Below are 19,379 nucleotides of genomic sequence, written 5' to 3'. Positions count from 1 at the left end.
ATGGGTTCTTAAACTGGACTGGAGGGCCGGAACAAAAGCATGGATGGAGTGTTTGTGTGAACTAATATAAATTCAAAGTAAACATCATTACATAAAAGGGTACGGTCTTTTTTTTCAATAGTTTTATTCATTTCAAACGGGCCGGATCTAGCCCGCGGGCCGTAGTTTGCCCACGGCTGGATTATAAGCTAAGGGTCCTTCTCTTATATTTTCTTACTTCAATTAATCTGTACATCATAAAAGTTGTAAGTACAATACTTATCCTATCATGTAAGTTCGCAAAATAAAACTGAACAGCCAAGAAACTTCAATCCACATCTTTGTCATATATGGTAGTAAATACATGAAATTAATCATCACTCATTCTCATAATGTCTTTCAACTGGGTAGTCCCTAGACAAGGAAAGACTATAAACCAGGGTTTGGTAATGTCTGGGCCCTGGACTGTATAAGGCCCGAGAAATCATTTGGTTTGGCTCTGCCAAGGCAACCACAGGTGGGACTTAAAATTCAATAAATCTGGGAGCTTTTTTCATAGCAACATACATTTATATTAAGTGAATTATATTAAGCAAATGATGTGATAAATATCCAAATGGCCCTTTGCAGAAAAAAGGTTCCCCACCCCTTCCCTAGGCAAACTGTTACAACACCTTTCATGCTTAGGGAATGAAAAAATATATGTTGATTATTCTCTAAGATAATATATATTAAAAAACATTCTAGAAATATATGTTGATGAAGAATATATGCTAATCCTATCTAATAAAAGAGTAATATGCAAATTAACCATCACTCTGTCACAAAGATGGCGGTGCCCATAGCCACAAGATGGTAGAGCCCAGTCCCCTCAGCCCTGCCACTGGAGTGTTTGGGCCTGTCGGCCTGGCCAGGGGTCACGGGGACCAAGCGAAGAGGCGGGACCCGCCCACTCCGGTATCGGATCAAGCCTCGCTGCTCTGCCGTCTCTGGAGTGTCTACGGCCAGCAGTGCCTGCTTGGCCATCACCACAGCGACCTGCGAGCAGGCAAGCATGCCCGCAGACAGCACCCAGCAGGGCCTGTTTGGCCATCGCCATGTTGTGGAGCAGGCAGGCCCCACAGAGAGCAGAGAACATTGGGAGCGGGACCAAGCCGTCAGTAGGACATCCCCTGAGGGCTCTGGGATTGGAGAGGGTGCAGGTCAGGCCTCTGGTTTTCGTGCATCGGCCTCTGGTTTTTAATATGACACAGTTTTAAATAATAAGCCTATGCTTTATTCACAGCCCCCAAACAAAGTTTGTGTTACACGTATTTATGACTAATTTTTTTAGATTCATTTAACATTTACTACATAGGTGTCAATAATCCCCATTCCACAAAATTGCTAACTGGCTGGCCCAAGATCTCAAGTGAGGAAGCCAAGATTAAAACTTAATTTGCCTGTTACCAACCTTTATCCTAGTTCTTCATGTTCCCATTTACTCCTTTTTTAGACATGGAGAGTGAACAAGAAAGTCACTGACTGGACTCTAGTGCCAGCTCTCACATTAACTATGTTCCTCTTCCCCTCCTAGAGCCTCAAGTCTCCATCTGTAACATGAGAAGACTGAACTGAGTGACCTCTGAATTTGCCCAGCTCAATGATGCTCTGAACCTGGGCTTCTCAAAGGATTCCCATCCAGATACCCTAGACAAAAGCAGGCTTGGTCCCAGCTGTGCACTTGTGTTCCCCCTCTTTAAAAACTTTCATGTAATTATATTACAGGTAATTGGATTTAAAATTCAAATAACACTAAAAGGCATGCAATTACAAAAAGTCTCTTGCTCTGTATACACTCTTCTCTCCTTTAAAGAAAATCTGGCGACCAAAGCTAATGCTTCTCAACTCATTAGTTTTATTTCCTGAAGTCCATACAGTTTCTATTAGCATAAGTGTATATTGCTCTCTCTTGCTTTGTAAATATTAAATATTATCTATGATATTCTGCAATAGGAGATGAGGAAATTCTTTGCACATTTATACACCCTTCGCCTTTGTGTTCATGTAGTGTTTTTACCATTCTGCTTGTATATACTGTTCACTGCTGAGTTAGGTGTGCTGCACATTTTGAACATCCAAGACTTTCCCCACCCCCTCTTGTGTTGGATACCGCTTATTCTTTTTTCCTATTTACTCTCTTGTTTTGGTGCAGCCAATCTTCAGGTAGTTTCCTGAAGTACATTTCCTATTTCCTTCATACATGGTGGTTGGATTGATTAGGTATAGAATTTTAGACTGGAACTTTTCCTTTAGAATTTTAAAGTCTTTGCCTCACTGTCTTTCATGTTGCTATTGAGAAGTCTGATAGCATTTTGATTAAATTTTTTTTAGTATTAAGTCCCCCCCCCCCCCGCCCTCCCCGCCCGGAACTGTTAGGAAATTTCACAACAATGTATCTTGGTTTAGGTCATTTTTCAAGTGAGCTTTTCAATAAAAAGAAACATTATTTTTGACACATTTCCTTCTATTAGTTCTTTGTATTTTTCTCCTGACCATTTTATCTGTTCCTCTTTCTGGTCCTCTTATTATTGAAGCATTGAACTTTGTGAACTGAATCTCTAATTTTTTTAAAACATAACTTCTTTCCAGTTCCTATTCCTTTGATTTTTTTTGTTCTATATAATTAAAAAAATATTTTTATTGATTTCAGAGAGGAAGGGAGAAGGAGAGAAATATCAATGATGAGAGAGAATCATCAATCAGCTGCGTCCTGCATACCCCTACTGGGGATCAAGCCCACACCTGGGTATGTGCCCTGACCGGAAATCAAACCATGACCTCCTGGTTCATAGGTCGACACTCAACCACTGAGCTACACCAGTCGGGCTTTTGTTCTATATTTTTCTCAGGTAATGTTCTACATTACATTTTTTAGACTTCTACTTTTATTTTGTTATGTACTAGTACTAGTATGTGTGTAAATGTTTACTAAAGTAAACATTTATATATATACATCTATACATCTCTATATACCGATGTATATAATATCCTCACCCAATGATATTTTTTCCATTGATTTTTTTAGAGAGAGAAGAGAGCGTAGAGATACAGAGATAAAGATGTGAGAGAGACACATCAATTGGTTGCCTCCAGCTCGTCCCTACCAGGGCCAGGGATTGAACCTGCAACCAAGATACGTGCCCTTGACCGGGAATTGAACCCACAATCCTTCAGTTTGCCGGCCGATACTCTATCCACTGATCCCAAATGAACTAGGTAGTTAATATATTTTTAATTTCCAAGAAGTCCTCTGATGGTTCCTTTTTAAAAATTCTATCCTTGCTTCATCTATGTGTTATCTTTTGTTGACCTCTCCCCGAATCAGGTCCTTTGTCACATTTGTTGCTTTGGTTTCCATCTTCTATTGTGGAAGTTTTCCATGTTTGATATTCCTTGGCTGTCAGTTTGTATTAAAGAGCAAATCACTAAAAGTTGATTGGAAGTTCTGAATGAAGACTGGAGGGCTTTACTAGTGACTGGGTGAGCAGGTGACCAGCTGGTTTTTGTTTATTTGAATTCAGTTATGGTACCTGTAATTCTTTCTCTCGGAACAGTTGATTCCGCAAAGGATCTTTTAAAACTTTTGATTGAGGAGGTGATTCCAGCTTCTGAAGTTTTGGAATTAAGAGCAAATAGCAAGGTGGGGTGTGGTGGGGAGAAGTTTACCATCATTTGGGAAGCAGATTCTCACTTAGCTCCTGTTTTCGGTGTCCACGTCACCCTTGTCCTCCACTGTGACTCACATATCCCTATACTTAGAGCATCTCTGATTCAGTTTCCTCATAGAATAAACCTCCAACCTCTTGCAGGAGTAGGGAGAAATAGTTACCTATTTATACAGATAGGGGTGGGAATATGGGTCCCTAAATATTTTTAATTAAATATAATTTCAGCCCTTCTCTATACCCTTCCTCTAAGGTTTCTGGTTGCTGAATTCCTAAAATTTTCTGGGATTCTGTGAGAGCAGAGACTTACTTTCTAATAACCTCTTGCCATTCCCTCTCCTCATGCATTTTTCTTCTCTGTTCAGTAATTTATCATTTCCCTTTAATCTGATTTCTGTCTAAATTGTGGCTCAAGTTACAGAATGGTGATAGTAATTTCATTAATAATGGAGTACAATTTTTCTGTTTCTTGGGGGTGTGATTTTTTTGGGGGAAAAGAGGGTTAAAATACTTCTATCTGCCCTCTTCACCTGGAAGTCCTCTACTTGGCCTTAATGATTTTTCTAAATTGTGTTTGCATAATATATAATTTCTCAAGTTCATTATCGTTTAAAAAAAAGATTATATAAATTGCTCACCAAAAGTGTTACTGAATTACATTCTATAATTGCATTAGCATCTTCTAATTGTACATTAACATACATAACTAGAAATGAGCTTGTAATTAAGCACTCAGACCTGATAAATCATAATTATATTGAAATTTATAAGTTAAATAGAAAAAATAAATAGATAACTTGAAAATAAACTGTTCTGAGATTCTGATATGCATTGACAGATAAAACATATTTATCCCGCTCTTAAAAATCAATACCTTATTTCCTGGTGGAGATGACTGTATTTTATTGCTGGAATTATTCAACAATAGCATTTTGTAGGGTAGGGTGCTTAGCATGGATAGTTTTTGTTTTTTAATGTAAAGTGTTTTTCCATAGTAATGGCCTTTTCTGTAATACTAGTGGCTCGGTGCACAGATCCGTGCACATTGAAAGGAAATCAATTAGAAGAAATACTTTGATATCACTATTCTCACTTTCTCTGTCATAGAAGTGTCAGAGATGAAAGAAACATTGCAGCCTCGGGTCCCCCAGCACACCCTTAGGTCCCCAGGGCCGGCATCGGGGTCCCTTGGTCCCTCGGCCCAGGGCGGGGGGCGTGGCCAGAGGTCCCCTGTCAAGCCTTGTCGAGCGGGGTCGTGGCTAGTGGTCCCTTGGCCCGGGGTGAGGGGCATGGCCTGAAGTCCCCTGTCAAGCTCCACCAGATGGGGGGCACAGCCTGAGGTACCCTGTCAAACCCCACCGGGGGGGGCGTGCAGAGTCAGGTCCCCCGTCAAGCCCTGCTGGGCGGGGAATACAGCCTCAGGTCCCCTGATGCACCCTCATGTCCCCCAGCCTGGCGCTGGGGCAGGGGATGAGGCCTCAGATCCCCTGGCCCAGCACTGGGGTGTGGGGCACGGCCTGAGGTTCCCCAGCCTGGTGCTGGGGCGGGGGGCGTGGCCTCAGGTCCCTCGTCAAGCCCTGCCGGATGGGGGGCACAGCCTCATGTCCCCCACCTGGCACCACGCAGCCTCAGGTCCCTGCTGATCGTGCGTTACGGCTTGTTACGGGAACCCTGCCTCCGGTGCGGGCGCAGTCATCTTGTGACGGTGTGATGGTCAATTTGCATATTACCTCTTTATTATACAGGATTATTATGAAATGTAGAGCAAATATCACTTCCAAAAAGACTTACACATTTTTAGTTGATGTTAGTAAATTATGACCTTGAAATATGTAAGAATATGCCACAATAATTTAGCACCTATAAGCCAAAGAAGGATAAAGAGACTATATGGCCAATAGGCTGGGCATTTTGTAAATTGAGAGGGGAATAAATGGGCAGCAATGTCTCGCTACCTGATACATTCTGTCTGGTGTGCTGGTAACATGGGCACTGTCTCAATAACTCATTTTATGGAAGAAGCTTTAATCTTTTCCTGTTTATGTGCACTTTAAGGTACACATAAATATATATTTAATTTTAATTTGCTGGATCAGATGTCAGCATTTTCCTGAATTTCCTTATGAACAGTTAACTTATTAATGGTTTTCTTAAAGTTTACTTCTCTTTTTATAGGCTTGGCTTAAGAGAATCAATCTAGATTGTATCTACAAAGGAAACAAATTACATACACTTTAGGCTGTAAAAAATAACAACAAACTCCACAAATTTCAGTAGCTTGTATTTAAGAAATGACCTTCACTGGAAAAACATCAGAAGCACGACCAAAGGTCTGAGCATCTGAACCTGGACAAGAGTTCCATCAGATGAGCCCACTGAGTCTGTCATGTGAACACATACAGCTGAGAATGCACACGATCACAACCTTCCTGGAAAGTGATTTGGCAAATGTATTAAGAGTCTTAAACATCTTGACACATAAGATATTCATCATAGTAATAATTACATTATAACAACATGAACAAAAAAGAAACATGATTAATTAGTAGGGAAAAGATTTAATTAAAGCAGAATCAGAGTATAATTTCAATGTTAGCATATGTGTTGATATGCATTTGTATGGCTGCATAAATATCTAAACAGCAAAGTTTTTTTTAGCAGGTATTAATCTCTCAGTAACAGAAGTACTGATGATTCATCTTAATAGTATTATGTATTTTCTGTATGGAGCATAGAGTCCTATAAAAATCAGGAAAAATTTATTGAAAACAAATGCAAGGAATAGCAGCAACACCAATATCTTAATGAAATTCAAATTCCACCAGAGCACACAAACTTGGGTTTAAAGAGCTGGTAGAATCACACATCTTAGGTCTTTTTAGTAATATTGAATAATAATAAGTTGGTCTTAAGGTTTTAGAAACATGATTAACATATTTTCTGTTTCTTGGATGCTAAAAATACAGGTAGATATCAAATCCTAGCTAAAGTAAATATTACTTAAAGATAACTCTAGTATTTATAGGTTACTAATAAGCTATATTTTTCAATTATCTTTGTTTTTCTTTTTTTTATTATCTCCTAAAAATGTAGCATAAATCAAGGGAAGTCATCTTCATTAGAATTCATTCATTGCATTCAATTAATAGCTATTTTTAAGTATTTGCTATGTGTCAAACATTGTTTTGAGGCACTGGGGATTCTGCAGTGAAGAAAATAAAGTTCTTATCTGGTTGAGGAACAAATGTTATCTCTATCATATAATGATGAAGTGTTATGAATAAAGTAATATTTATTAGTATGCTATATTATGTAGATAATATAAAATAAAAGTTACAAATTTCTTAGTTTCGCAAAGAATATAAAAGTACCTCTTTTATTACTCTAAGGTATATCATTTTTCTTACTTTTTAAACTAAGGAAATTGAAATTGTTTTATTACTTACCCCAATATTAAACATTCCTGTAAAATACTCCATATTTGCTTGAATAAACCAAATGTTGCTTAGACCTAGCTCATCACTTCTCTTCTTAGCACGGATTAATGATAATTCCTTGTTTTCTATCAATGTAACCTAGATTTCACCCAGGAAACAAAGTATATTTAGGAACATAATTCAGACATCAGGGCAAAGTATTATTACTGTATTTCATAGTCTTAATAATCTATACTAATAATAGAGTAATATGCAAATTATCTATTACATCGTAACATCACAACCAGATCAGCAGGCTGCATCCCCACCCTCTGCTCAGGCAGCTGCAAGGCCCGGGGTAGGATAGGATACCATAGGAGGGGATAAGAAAGGAGAGGGAGAGGAAGGCAGGCCTGTATGCAGACAGGCTGAGAGGAGAAACAGAAATACAGAAAGGGAACAAGAAAAAGATGCAGGAATGGAAAAGGGAAGAAAACTGCAGGGCTGCACGTGGGAGGGGGTGGCAACTGCAGGGAAGTGGGGGAGCAGGTGTGCTCAGTGAGGGGTAGGGCGGGAGCCCCGCCTAGACGTGGGAGGAGGACGGTGGCCCTTGGTGCAGGCCGATGGCGGGGAGGCGCCCATGGGTCTGGGACAGAGTGGTGGGTGGTCTGAGACCTTCTGGGTCGAGGCGCTCCTGCTTCACAGTAGCAGCAGTGCCCGGGCCACGCGGGCTTTGGCCACCCTCACTGGGCCGGGCATCCCGGGCAGGAAATGGGAGCAGGACAGAGGGAGGGAGGCCGGGGAAGGGGGAGGGGACAGCAAACAACTGGCCAAAGCTGAGCCCTGGGCTGGGGGTTAATGCCCCCCCACTTCAAATGGAAGCTTTAAGAAGGGAAGGAGAGAGGAAAGAACTTTATAAAGGAGTCAGTAGAGAGCAGAGTTAAAGAAGAAAAGAGGATGTATGAGTGAACTGTAGGAGCTATAATGAAAATCAAGTATAGTTCTGTACTGGGGACAGATTTTAAAAGTTGGAGTCAGAAAAGAAAAAAGATAAATGATAGTGAATAATTAGGCAGATAGATAGATAGATAGATAGATAGATGATAGATAGATATATAGATAGATAGATAGATAGATAGATAGATAGATAGATAGATGTTAAAACAGTGAAAGTAAGTAGAGAAGAATGTATGGGAAAGGTAGGATGAGAGAGAAAGAGGGAGGGAAGAAAAGTTTTAAAGGGGAGCTGGTAGAGCTTAAAAGAATGGGAAGAAGGAAGAAATGGGGGAGGGAGCAAAGCAGGTCCCAGGGAGGAAGTGAAGAAAAAAAATAAGGTGGGAAGGAAGGAAAAAGGGAGGCAGGGCAGGGGTAATGATAAAGGAAAGAAGGAATGTGGGGAGGGAGGGAGGGTAGGAGAAAGATGGGAAGAAGGATGATGGAACAGAAGTAGGAAATAAGGAGGAAAGAAAAGTTTATAAATGATGAGTCAGTAGGAAAAAGTATTACATAAAGGAGAGAGAAAAATTGTGTGAGAGGGAGAAGCCAATAAGGGAAGTCAAATACAATTGCGTGTGAAGGGGATAAGATTTTAAAAAAAGTTAATAGGGGTGACCAGGCCGGCAGGGGAGGGCAGTTGGGGAGATCAGGCTGGCTGGGAAGGGCAGTTAGGGGGATCAGGTTGTCAGGGGAGGGCAGTTAGGGGAATCAGGCCGGCAGGCAGAGTGGTTAGGGCAGGCAGGCAGGCAGGTGAGTGGTTAGGAGCCAGAGGTCCCAGATTGGAGAGGGTGCAGGTCAGGCTGAGGGACCCCCTCCCATGCACGAATTTCGTGCACTGGGCCTCTAGTATAGAATATATTATACTAGAGGCCCAGTGCACGAAATTCGTGCATGGGTGGGGTCCCTCGGCCTGGCTGGCTACCAGGGGGAGGGACCATGGGAGGTTGGCCGGCTGCCCCCCCATTTGGGCCAATCGGGGGGCCGGCTGGCCGGGAGGAGGGACCGCAGGAAGTTGGCCCCAGCAACAAGCTAACCAAAGGCCGATTCTGTGAAGAATCGGGCTCCCTCCTCTCTCCTGTCTGGGTCCAGGGTGTAGGTGAACCAAATTCAGGGCTGTCGGGCCCCAGAAGCAAGGTCTGGGTCAGTGTGCGACCAGCTGGTCGACTGGTCGTAATGGTCACTTAGGCTTTTATATATATAGATTGATCCTTATCCTGTGCCAGGAAGTATGCCAGATAATATGGTACAAAAGTGAACAAGGTCTTTGAACTCTTGAAGCTTACAGTTGTAATGATATAAGTAAAATAGGCAATTATAATACAGTGATAAGTGTTCAATAAAAGACATATAATGCGTTATCAGAGCACCTACACCTGATGATTATGGCAGGTTTTATTCAATAAATATGGAAAAGTAGCTCCGCTGTTATGGCTCAGTGGTTGAGCACTGGCACATGAACAGGAGCTCATGGTTCAATTCCTGGTCAGGGCACATGCCTGGGTTTTGAGGCAGCCAATCAATGATTTGCTCTCATCACTGATGTTTCTATCTCTCCATCATCCCTTCCTCTTTCTTAAAATCAATAAAAACATTTTTAAAAAAATATGGAAAACTAACATCTTTACTGAGGCCTGAACAATTAATAGAAATTAGCTGGGGCAATGAAGTAGTGTTTCAGGCAGACAGAGAAACATGTATGAAGGCCCAAGGTGAGAAATATACTGTGTTTGAAGAACTGAGAAAACTGGTGTAGCTGGGCACAACGTGTGACGGTGATGGTGGGCATGGGGAGCAGGGTGTGGGGATGGAAATCAGGCTGGAGAGGCAACAGGAGCCAGACCATGAGTGATAACAGAGGTTTCAGCTGCTGCAATAAATAGTATGGATTAGTGGAGCGAGGCAGAAGGCAGCGCCACCATTAGGAGTCTCTCACAGTAATCCAGGCCAAGGAAGATAGGAGAGGAGCATCGGTTTGGATGGAGAAAAGTGGGCAGAATTGTCACTTTCATCATGATCATTCCGAGTTCTACCCTAATTTTGTCCTCATGTTTGTCTTTATGGGAATATCCTGGATCCTTTGTATAATAAAACCTGTCAGAGTACCCTGGGTGTGAAACGCTTCCCTCTTCCCGGTCTCCGTTCCCAGGAGAACTGTTAGGGAGGAAAGAAGATGCCATGTGCCGGACTCTGTTTCTACAGGAGTCTCACGTATGAGCTTTCTTCCTCTTACTCCAATCATGGAATTGTTGCTTTTTAAAATAATAAAACAGACAACTGCCTGTTTCTCCCAGAAGTCCTTATTTATTTACTCCTTATTTCCTAAGAAAGTAAAGAATAAGACCAGCCCTCCAATTGCCGTCATTCAGATATATGTCATTCACACCAGTCTATGAGCTCTTCCACATTTTTTTCTTCTGGGAGTGCAGTAATCATTGTAACTATTTTGTCCATTCTAGAGAGCTAACAAGCAAAGAATGTGCCCCAGTTTAATTGTATTTTTTGAAAAATGACATAAAATTCTAGACTTTTATGTTAAAAGATGATCACTGTGAGGAAATTATTTAATATGGCAGAAGACTAAAAATAGCAAACTTCTAATAAATGGTGGCAACAATTGCATAAATAATGGTACATTTCCTTAAACACATATTATGTGGTCACATTTTAGTACTGTTTTGATGAAAACATTTACAACTATTTGTAATAGGGAAAAACTTTTTTGATACAATATTGAGTGAAAACATAACTAAAATTATATTTGCATTTTTTAGATTTTACAACAATAATTAACCTCAAGGACAAGAACTTATTAAGAACATGAGGAGAAAATCATTTCATGGATCAGGGGAGGTAGATTGGATTTTGTTTTTCTTTAAAATTTTGTTATTGTTGTTATAATTTTGATACAATGCATAAAAATCAAGTTACCAAAAGAATATGCTCAACAAGTTTCAGATGCTAGTATTTCCAGAATAAAATTTTGTTGACGATTAAACTAGTTTTCTCATTATTTTATTTAGCAGTGGAATAGTTATTTATTTTAAAAATTATTTAATATATAACCCTTTTATACAGTTAAAAACTCTTGTGATCCTACTTTTTCCTTAAGATTTTGAATTTTAGATGTTTAGTTCAAAGAAAAAAAGAAAATGCCTGTGCCACACATTTGACCCGGGTGAATGATTATAAACTCAAAGAACAGGTATAAGCCAGGCTCAGCTAACTGAATCATGTTGTTTTCTGATGTTTTCTTTTATCTGTTATTCAGACTTTACCTGGCATAATGGCAGCATATGAGCGAGCATAATCCCAAGGTGACCCTAAAAGAGGCAGGAAAAGACAGAAGTTAAAGTTGGTCCCTAAGGTTTCTGCTCATCCTGAGATAACAATCTTAACAAATAAAAGCATGTCCTTGAATGTAATATAAATTCACATAGTCTTGGAAAGACTAAAAAGATACGTGAAGAGATATCATACCCCACCGCTGCAGAAATCCACAATTCTATCACCAGGTTTGGCCTGATTTGTCACCACATACACAAGGTTGTTTAACTGTTGCTGCTTCCTCAACGCTCGATCACTGGACATTTTACCTGGAAAGACAAGAGGTGAAGAAAATGAAATGTGTATTCTGTGGGGTTGAGAAGACACTAGTAGGATAGACTACTAGCATGCAGGAAGAGGGGTGAATAGATAAATAAACTACAAATTCTGTATAACCCACTAGGAGAAACTAGAGAACTGGAACTCAGAAATGAACTCTATTTTTACTTCAGTCTTTTAAAATTTTTTTTATATATTTTTCTCTCTTTATTGATTAAGGTATTACATATGTGTCATTATCCCCCCATTGCACTCCCACACCCCCCACTCATGCCCTCAGCCCCCTGGTGTCTGTGTCCATTAGGCTTATATGCATGCATACAAGTCCTTTGGTTGATCTCTCCTCCTTACCCCCACCCTCCCCTGCCTACCCTCTGAGGTTTGATGGTCTGATCGATGCTTCTCTGTCTCTGGATCTGTTTTTGTTCATCAGTTTATGTTCATTATATTCCATAAATGAGTGAAATCATGTGATATTTATCTTTCTCTGACTGGCTTACTTCGCTTAGCATAATGCTCTCCAATCACACCTGTCAGAATGGTTATCGTCAAATGACAAGTGCTGGTGAGGATGCAGAGAAAAAGGAACCCTTGTGCTCTGCTGGTGGGGATGCAGACTGGTGCAGCCACTGTGGAGAACAGTATGGAGTTTCCTCAAAAAACTAAAAATGGAACTCCCATTTGACCCAGTGATCCCAATTCTAGGAATATATCCCAAGAAACCAGAAACAGCAGTCAGGAAGGATATATGCATCCCTATGTTCATAGCAGCACAATTTACAATAGCTAAGATTTGGAAACAGCCTAAGTGCCCATCAGCAGATGAGTGGATTAAATACCTGTGGTACAGGTACATCTACACAATGGAATACTATGCTGCAGTAAAAAAGAAGGAATTCTTACATTAGTCTGATCCAACTTTTTTTTCAATACATTGTGGCAGAAAATCTATGAAAAAAGTGTTTTAAAGAAAAAACACAGAGGAGGAACCAAGATGGCGGCATAGGTACACACTTGTACTTGCTGCCTCACACAACCACATCAAAACTACAACTAAAAGACAAAACAGATATTATCCAGAACCACAGGAAGGCTGGCTGAGTGGAACTTCTACAACTAGAAGGAAAGAGAAAAGTGCATTGAGATGGGTATGAGGTACGGAAGTGCGGAGGTACAGAGCCAAGCACAGAAATGGGCTGGCAACTGAATACACTGTTGTCTTTTTCAATTGGGAGGGAGATACAAGCTCCCGATTGCTCTGAACTCCAGTTTCAGGTGAGACTCTGGGGACCCAGACTCATATGGGGAGAAACTGGACTGTCTGGCTTTGGGACAGGAACGTGAGGGTGGCTTTCTTCAGAGGTGCTTGCAGCGATCATTGTTCCTGCACGGGGCACAGGGCACAGAGACCCAGGGACCTCTCAGAAGCAGGGTGGACTGGCAGCCATTGCTGTTTGCACCACCCCGTGATTCCCAGAGACCCCTCCCCACCCAATTTACAACCCCACCCAAGCTGAGAGCAGAGGCTTTTGCATATGAATGGCCTGTTCTTTTGCAATCTAAAACCTAACAAACTGCTGCTGGGTCAAAGAGCACCAAAGCTTCTAAAAGATGGACTAAGGCTTGACAGAAGCCTGCATTGCTTCACAGCTGGGCCTCATCTGAGCACTTCCAAACCCCAAACAAAGAGGAGGAATCTGAAGATCTCTCTGTAGCTCCTGCTGGGTGGCCTCAAGCAGTGGGTGACTGCACCTCCTTGGACATCCAAGAGCCCGTCTCCCCAGTGGTCAGTGTGAGACCATACCAGAATACAACTCTTCACATCCATAAGTGACACACTTAAGGGGCAGACTCAGTGAGCAGCAAAGCCCTACTGAAGCAAGTCCTGCCCCATAAGGGTGTCTCCAGAACAGAAGTTCTCCCCCTGTAGACACAGCTGCTCCTCATAGCCAATTGCCCTGGTGGTCAATTCCTCCCAGTGATACCAACAGCAATCAAGGCTTAACTACAACAAGACTGTGCACACAGCCCAAAAAGGGGTGCACCAAGAGCATCCACCTCAGGTGACTGGGGAGGCTGAGCCACTGGGCACTATAGGACACCTAGCATACAAAGCCACTCTATCAACACAGGGAAGCAGCCAAAATGCGGAGACAAAGAAACAGGTCACAAATGACAGAAATGGAGGAAAGCAAACTACTGGATATAGAGTTCAAAACCACGGTTATAAGGTTATTCAAGAATCTTCTAGAAACCTCCGAGAAATATAGTGAGACCCTCAAGGATATGAAAAAGGACCAATTATAAATTAAGCATACACTGACTGAAATAAAGAATAATATACAGAGATCCAACAGCAGACTAGAGGACCCCAAGAATCAAGTCAAAGATTTGAAATATGAAGAAGCAAAAAACACCCAACCGGAAAAGCAAAAAGAAGAAAGAATCCAAAAATATGAAGGTAGTGCAAGGAGTCTTTGGGACAACTTCAAGCGTACCAACATCCGAATTATGGGGGTGCCAGGAGGAGAGAGAGAAGAAGATATTGTTAACCTATTTGAAAAAATAATGACAGAAAACTTTCCCCACCTGGTGAAAGAAACAGACTTACAAGTCCAGGAAGCACAAAGAACCCCAAACAAGAGGAATCCAAAGAGGACCACACCAAGACACATCATAATTTAAATGCCAAGGGCAAAAGACAAAGAGACAATCTTAAAAGCAGCAAGAAAAAAAAACAGTTACCTACAAGGAAGTACCCATATGACTGTCAGCTGATTTCTCAACAGAAACTATGCAGGCCAGAAGGGAGTGGCAAGAAAAATTAAAAGTGATAAATAGCAAGAACCTACAACCGAGATTACTCTACCCAGCAAAGCTATCATTTAGAATTGAAGGTCAGATAAAGAGCTTCACAGATAAGAAAAAGCTAAAGGAGTTCATCACCACCAAACCAGTATTATATGAAATGCTGAAGGGTATTCTTTAAGAAGAGGAAGAAGAAGAAAAAGGTAAAGATAAAAATTATGAACAACAAAGTGACAACAAATATATATCTATCAACAAGTGAATCTAAAAATCAAGTGAATAAAAAAATCTGATGAACAGAATAAACTGGTGAATAGAATAGAATCAGAGGCATAGAAAGGGAGTGGACTGACAATTCTCGGGTGGGGGGGGAGCAGGTGTGGGGGGTGAGGTAAGAGACTGAACAAAAATCGTACACCTATGGATGAGGACAGTGGGGGGGGGGGTAAGGGTAGGGGGCGGGTTGGGAACCGGGTGGAGGGGAGCTGTGGGAAACAACTGTAATAATCTGAACAATAAAGATTTATTAATAAAAAAACCTAATGTTAAAATAAAAAAAGAGGAAAGAACACAACATGTGAAACATTAAGTTCAGGTCATAAAGTAATTGTTCAATACATGCTTTCTGGATTAATAACAACAGAGACCTATTGTAAAAATTACCTAATTTCAGCACATTGCTTAAATCTCCTTGGAGAAAGTAGATCCATAATAAATAAAAACTTTATTTTTTTGTAACTGGCCCATCCTTAAACTTGATTCTTCTGATTAGGACTCTTTAAACATAGGTGTCGCATTGTCTGAAATATGTCAATGGTTATTATATTTAGAGAGAAACTGGATTTTCCCCTTTCTGCTTCGAAGTGTTTTTCTCATGAGTCAGACACAGAAATTTAATGCAATTAGAGATCAGAGATAGGGTATTTCCAAGTATGAAATGCCTTGGGCCTAACAGCATGAAAACATCTGAACTTTCAAAAGCCATTAGTCAAGCCCATGAATATATCTTCAGAAGAATGAATGAAATTACTTGTTTTTACAAGTTTCAAATGTACTTTTTTTAAAAAATAAAAGATTAAGAAAATGTAAGAGCATATTTCAGTGATATAGATTAAAAACCCAGATAATCTTTTTTGCTTGATCAAATATTATTTACAGACACCAAGGTTTCCCTGCTCCATTTTCACAGAAAAATATAGTATGTTTTTTTTTCTTCTCTTTTCTGTTTTTCTTCTTATGTGACTAAAGTAAATACATTTGAAAACTTTTATTTTAGGAATAGAAAACGTGGATAAAAAAGATCTATATAAGGAAAAAAGATTTATAATCTCATAATTCAGAGGTTATATATATATATATATATATATATATATATATATATATATATATATATATAATCTCCTATATAATAAAGGCCTAATATGTTAAGTGTCCGACCATCCATTTGACCATCCAATCAATTGCTATGACCACCAGGGGGTAGGTTAGCTTGCTGCTGGGGTCCGGTCGATTGGGACTGGGTGAGACAGGCCTGACACACCCTGGTGAACTCCCGTGGTCCCTCCATGGCCCCAATTGTGCACCAGTGGAGTCCCTCAGTCTGGCCTGCCTCTTCTCAAAATCCGATACCCCTAGGGATATGTCCACAGGCCAGGCCGAGGGACCCCACTGGTGCACATATTGTGCACCAGGCCTCTAGTGTGTATATAATATATGTTCTTCTAGTCATGTCCATAAATCCATCATTTTCTAGACAGCACATAAAATATTAAAAATCTTTCCACATCTGTGCATTTATCTTTCTATTATACTAGAGGCCCAGTGCATGAAATTCGTGCATGGGGAGGGGGTGGGTCCCTCAGCCCAACCTGCACCCTTTCCAATCCGGGAGCACTCAGGGGATGTCCTACTGACGGCTTAAGTCTGCTCCCCATGGTTCTCTGCTCTCTAAGGGGCCTGCTTGCCTGCTCGCCGCCGGCATAGCTGAAAGGACTGGAAGACTCCAGCGGGGCTAAGAGGACTGGGCGCAGCCATCTTGTGGCTATGGGCGCCGCCATCTTTGTGAGGGCATGACGGTCAATTTGCATATTCCCGCTTTATTAGATAGGATGTTTTAAGAGCTGCATAGTATTTCATTCAGTATATATACCATTACTTATGTAGCCAGTGTCCTATTGTAATGAGTTGTGCACTTTCTTAATTATTTAGCATGGCCAGATTTCAAGCACAAAGAGCTTTTAAATCAAAAGTCTGGTGACTCTATTTGTGAAAACAATTTCATGTAGCTGTAAAAAGAAATATTTTCATTTTTCTCTAAAAATATAATTATAGCCTGGCTGTGGTGGCTCAGTGGTTGAACGTTGACCTATATACCACGAAGTCACAGTTCGATTTGGGGTCAGGGCACATGCCCAGGTTGCAGGCTCAATCCCCAGAGAGGTGTGCAGGAGGGAGCCAATCAATGATTCTCTCTCATCAGTGATGTTTCTATCTCTTTCTCCCTCTCTTTTCCTCTTTGAAATCAATAAAAATATTTTAAAAATAAAAATATCCTATCTAATAAAAGAGAAACATGGTAATTAGCGTATGACCGCTACCCTTCCCATTGGCTAATCAGGGCGATATGCAAATTAACTGCCAGCCAAGATGGCAGCCGGCAGCGAGGCAGCTTGAAGCAAACATGAGGCTTGCTTGCTTCAGTGATGGAGGACTCCAAAGTTCCCCGCCTGCCGCTGCTGGCCTCTGAGCTGCAACTCTAAGCAACTATGTTACAAATATAGAAGCTAAACAAAACCCCAGAAACCTGCTTTAGTCGCCGGGCTTCAGCCAGCAGGATTGCAACATTGTTTCAAATACAGAAGGTAAACAAAGGCCAGAAACCTGCTTTCAGCAGCGGAGGCCTAAGAGCTGGAGCCTCAGAGCTAAAGCTGGCCCAGAATAAAAAAAGAGAAAAAGGAGCGGTTGGGAGCTACAGTCACCCGCCAGCCTGCAAACAGCCCTCAGCCCCTCACCCAGACTGGCCAGGCACCCCAGTGGGGACCTCCACCCTGAAGGGTGTGTGACCAAATGCAAACAGCCATCATCCCCTCACCCTGCTGGCCAGGCACCCCAGTGGGGACCCCACTGTGAAGGGTGTGTGACCAGCTGCAAAGAGCCATCATCCCCTCATTCAGGCTGGGGTAGTGGGGACCCCCACCCTGATCCAGGACACCCTTCAGGGCAAACCAGCCAGCCCCACCCATGCACCAGGCCTCTATCCTATATAGTAAAAGGGTAATATGCCTCCCAGCACCGGGATCAGCGGAGCTGTGAGGCCTCCTGGCACCAGGATCAGTGTGACAGGGGGCAGCGCCCAAACCCCCTGATCGCCCTGCGGCTCTGTGTGTGACAGGGGGCGGGGCCACAACCTCCCTATCCACCCTGCTCTGTTCATGACAGGGGAAGGCGCCCCAACCCCCTGATCAGCCCTGCTCTGTGCCTGATAGGCGGGAGCTCCCCAACCCCCTGATCGCCCTGTGGCTCTGTGTGTGACAGGGTGCGGTGCCCCAACCCCCTGATCAGCCCTGCTCTGTGTGTGACAGGGTGCGGCGCCCCAACCTCCCTCCCCTGACAGGCCCTGCTCTGTGTTTGACAGGGTAGAGCCATAACCTCCCCATCGGCCCTGCCCCGAGTGTGAGAGTGGCGTCGCCCCAACCCCCTGATCGGCCCTGCTCTGTGGGTGATAGAGGGCGGTGCCCCAACCCCCTGATCCGCCCTGCTCTGTGTGTGACAGGGGGCGGTGCCCCAACTCCCCTATCGGTCCTACTCTGTGAGTGACAGTGGGGAGCTCCCCAACCCCCTGATGGGCCCTGCTCTGTGAGTGACAGGGGGCAGCGCCCCAACCCCCTGATGGACCCTGTTCTGTGCGTGACAGGGGGTGGCGCCGCAACCTCCCCATCGACCCTGCCTTGAGTGTGACAGGGGGTGGTGCCCCAACGCCCCAATTGGCCCTACCCTGAGCGTGACTGAGGGTGGCATCACAGCCTCCGGATCCGCCCTGCTCTGTGCATGACAGGGGACGGCGCCCCAACTCCCCAATCGGCCCTGCTCTGAGCCTGACCAGGGGCTGCACCTAGGGATTGGGCCTGCCCTCTGCCACCCAGGAGCAGGCCTAAGCCAGCAGGTCGTTATCTCCTGAGGGGTCCCAGACTGCGAGAGGGCACAGGCCGGGCTCAGGGACCCCCCCTCCCCTCCCGAGTGCACAAATTTTTGTGCACCGGGCCTGTAGTGTAATAATAAAAGCATAATATGCTAATTAGACTGGATGTCCTTCTGGACGACCTTCCGGAATGAAACTGGGGCTGCAAGGAAAGCCAGGGTCCCGGGTGCCAGACGGAAGCCCGTGCTGGCAGCTGGGGGAAGGAAGGCCTACTCTTGCACGAATTTCATGCAATGGGCCTCTAGTATAATTATAAAAAAATTTAAACACAGAATAAGTGAAAGCCTCTGTCATCTTACCCTTTGTGGATAACCAGAGATTTTATGACAGTTTTCAAACACATAGCAAACTTGAAATAATCTTACAATGGACACCTCTATAAACTCCACCTGAATTCTGCCATTAACAACTTACCATACTTGGTTTATTACACTTGTCTTCATCTATCCATCTCTCTAATCCCTCTACCCATCCATTCATATCTCTAACTTATTTTTTAAAATAGTTTTTATTGATTTTAGAGAGGAAGTGAAAGGGAGGGAGGGAGGGAGAGGGAGAGAGAGAAAGAGAGAGAGAGAGAGAGAGAGAGAGAGAGAGAGAGAGAGAGAGAGAGAGATAAACATTAATGTGAGAGAGAACTATCAATCGGCTGCCTCCCACACATGCCCAGAC

The 19,379-nt window shown here is 42.6% G+C and overlaps 1 protein-coding gene across 1 annotated transcript in view; it reads right to left on the bottom strand.

Annotated features, from left to right (window-relative positions):
* GSTCD (glutathione S-transferase C-terminal domain containing) overlaps nt 1-19,379 on the bottom strand; it is a 145,040-nt gene that overhangs the window by 19,626 nt on the left and 106,035 nt on the right. The window contains exons 6-8 of the mRNA XM_059661643.1: nt 11,576-11,691; nt 11,374-11,418; nt 7,133-7,261 (exon numbers count right to left, since the gene is read on the bottom strand). Of these exons, the coding sequence (XP_059517626.1) occupies nt 7,133-7,261; nt 11,374-11,418; nt 11,576-11,691 (290 nt within the window). The remainder of the gene's footprint in view (nt 1-7,132; nt 7,262-11,373; nt 11,419-11,575; nt 11,692-19,379) is intronic.

Source organism: Myotis daubentonii, chromosome 1, assembly GCF_963259705.1.
Source record: "Myotis daubentonii chromosome 1, mMyoDau2.1, whole genome shotgun sequence".
Lineage (NCBI taxonomy): Eukaryota > Metazoa > Chordata > Mammalia > Chiroptera > Vespertilionidae > Myotis > Myotis daubentonii.
Note: the sequence above shows the minus strand (reverse complement) of the source record. Positions and strands in the feature narration are given on the sequence as shown.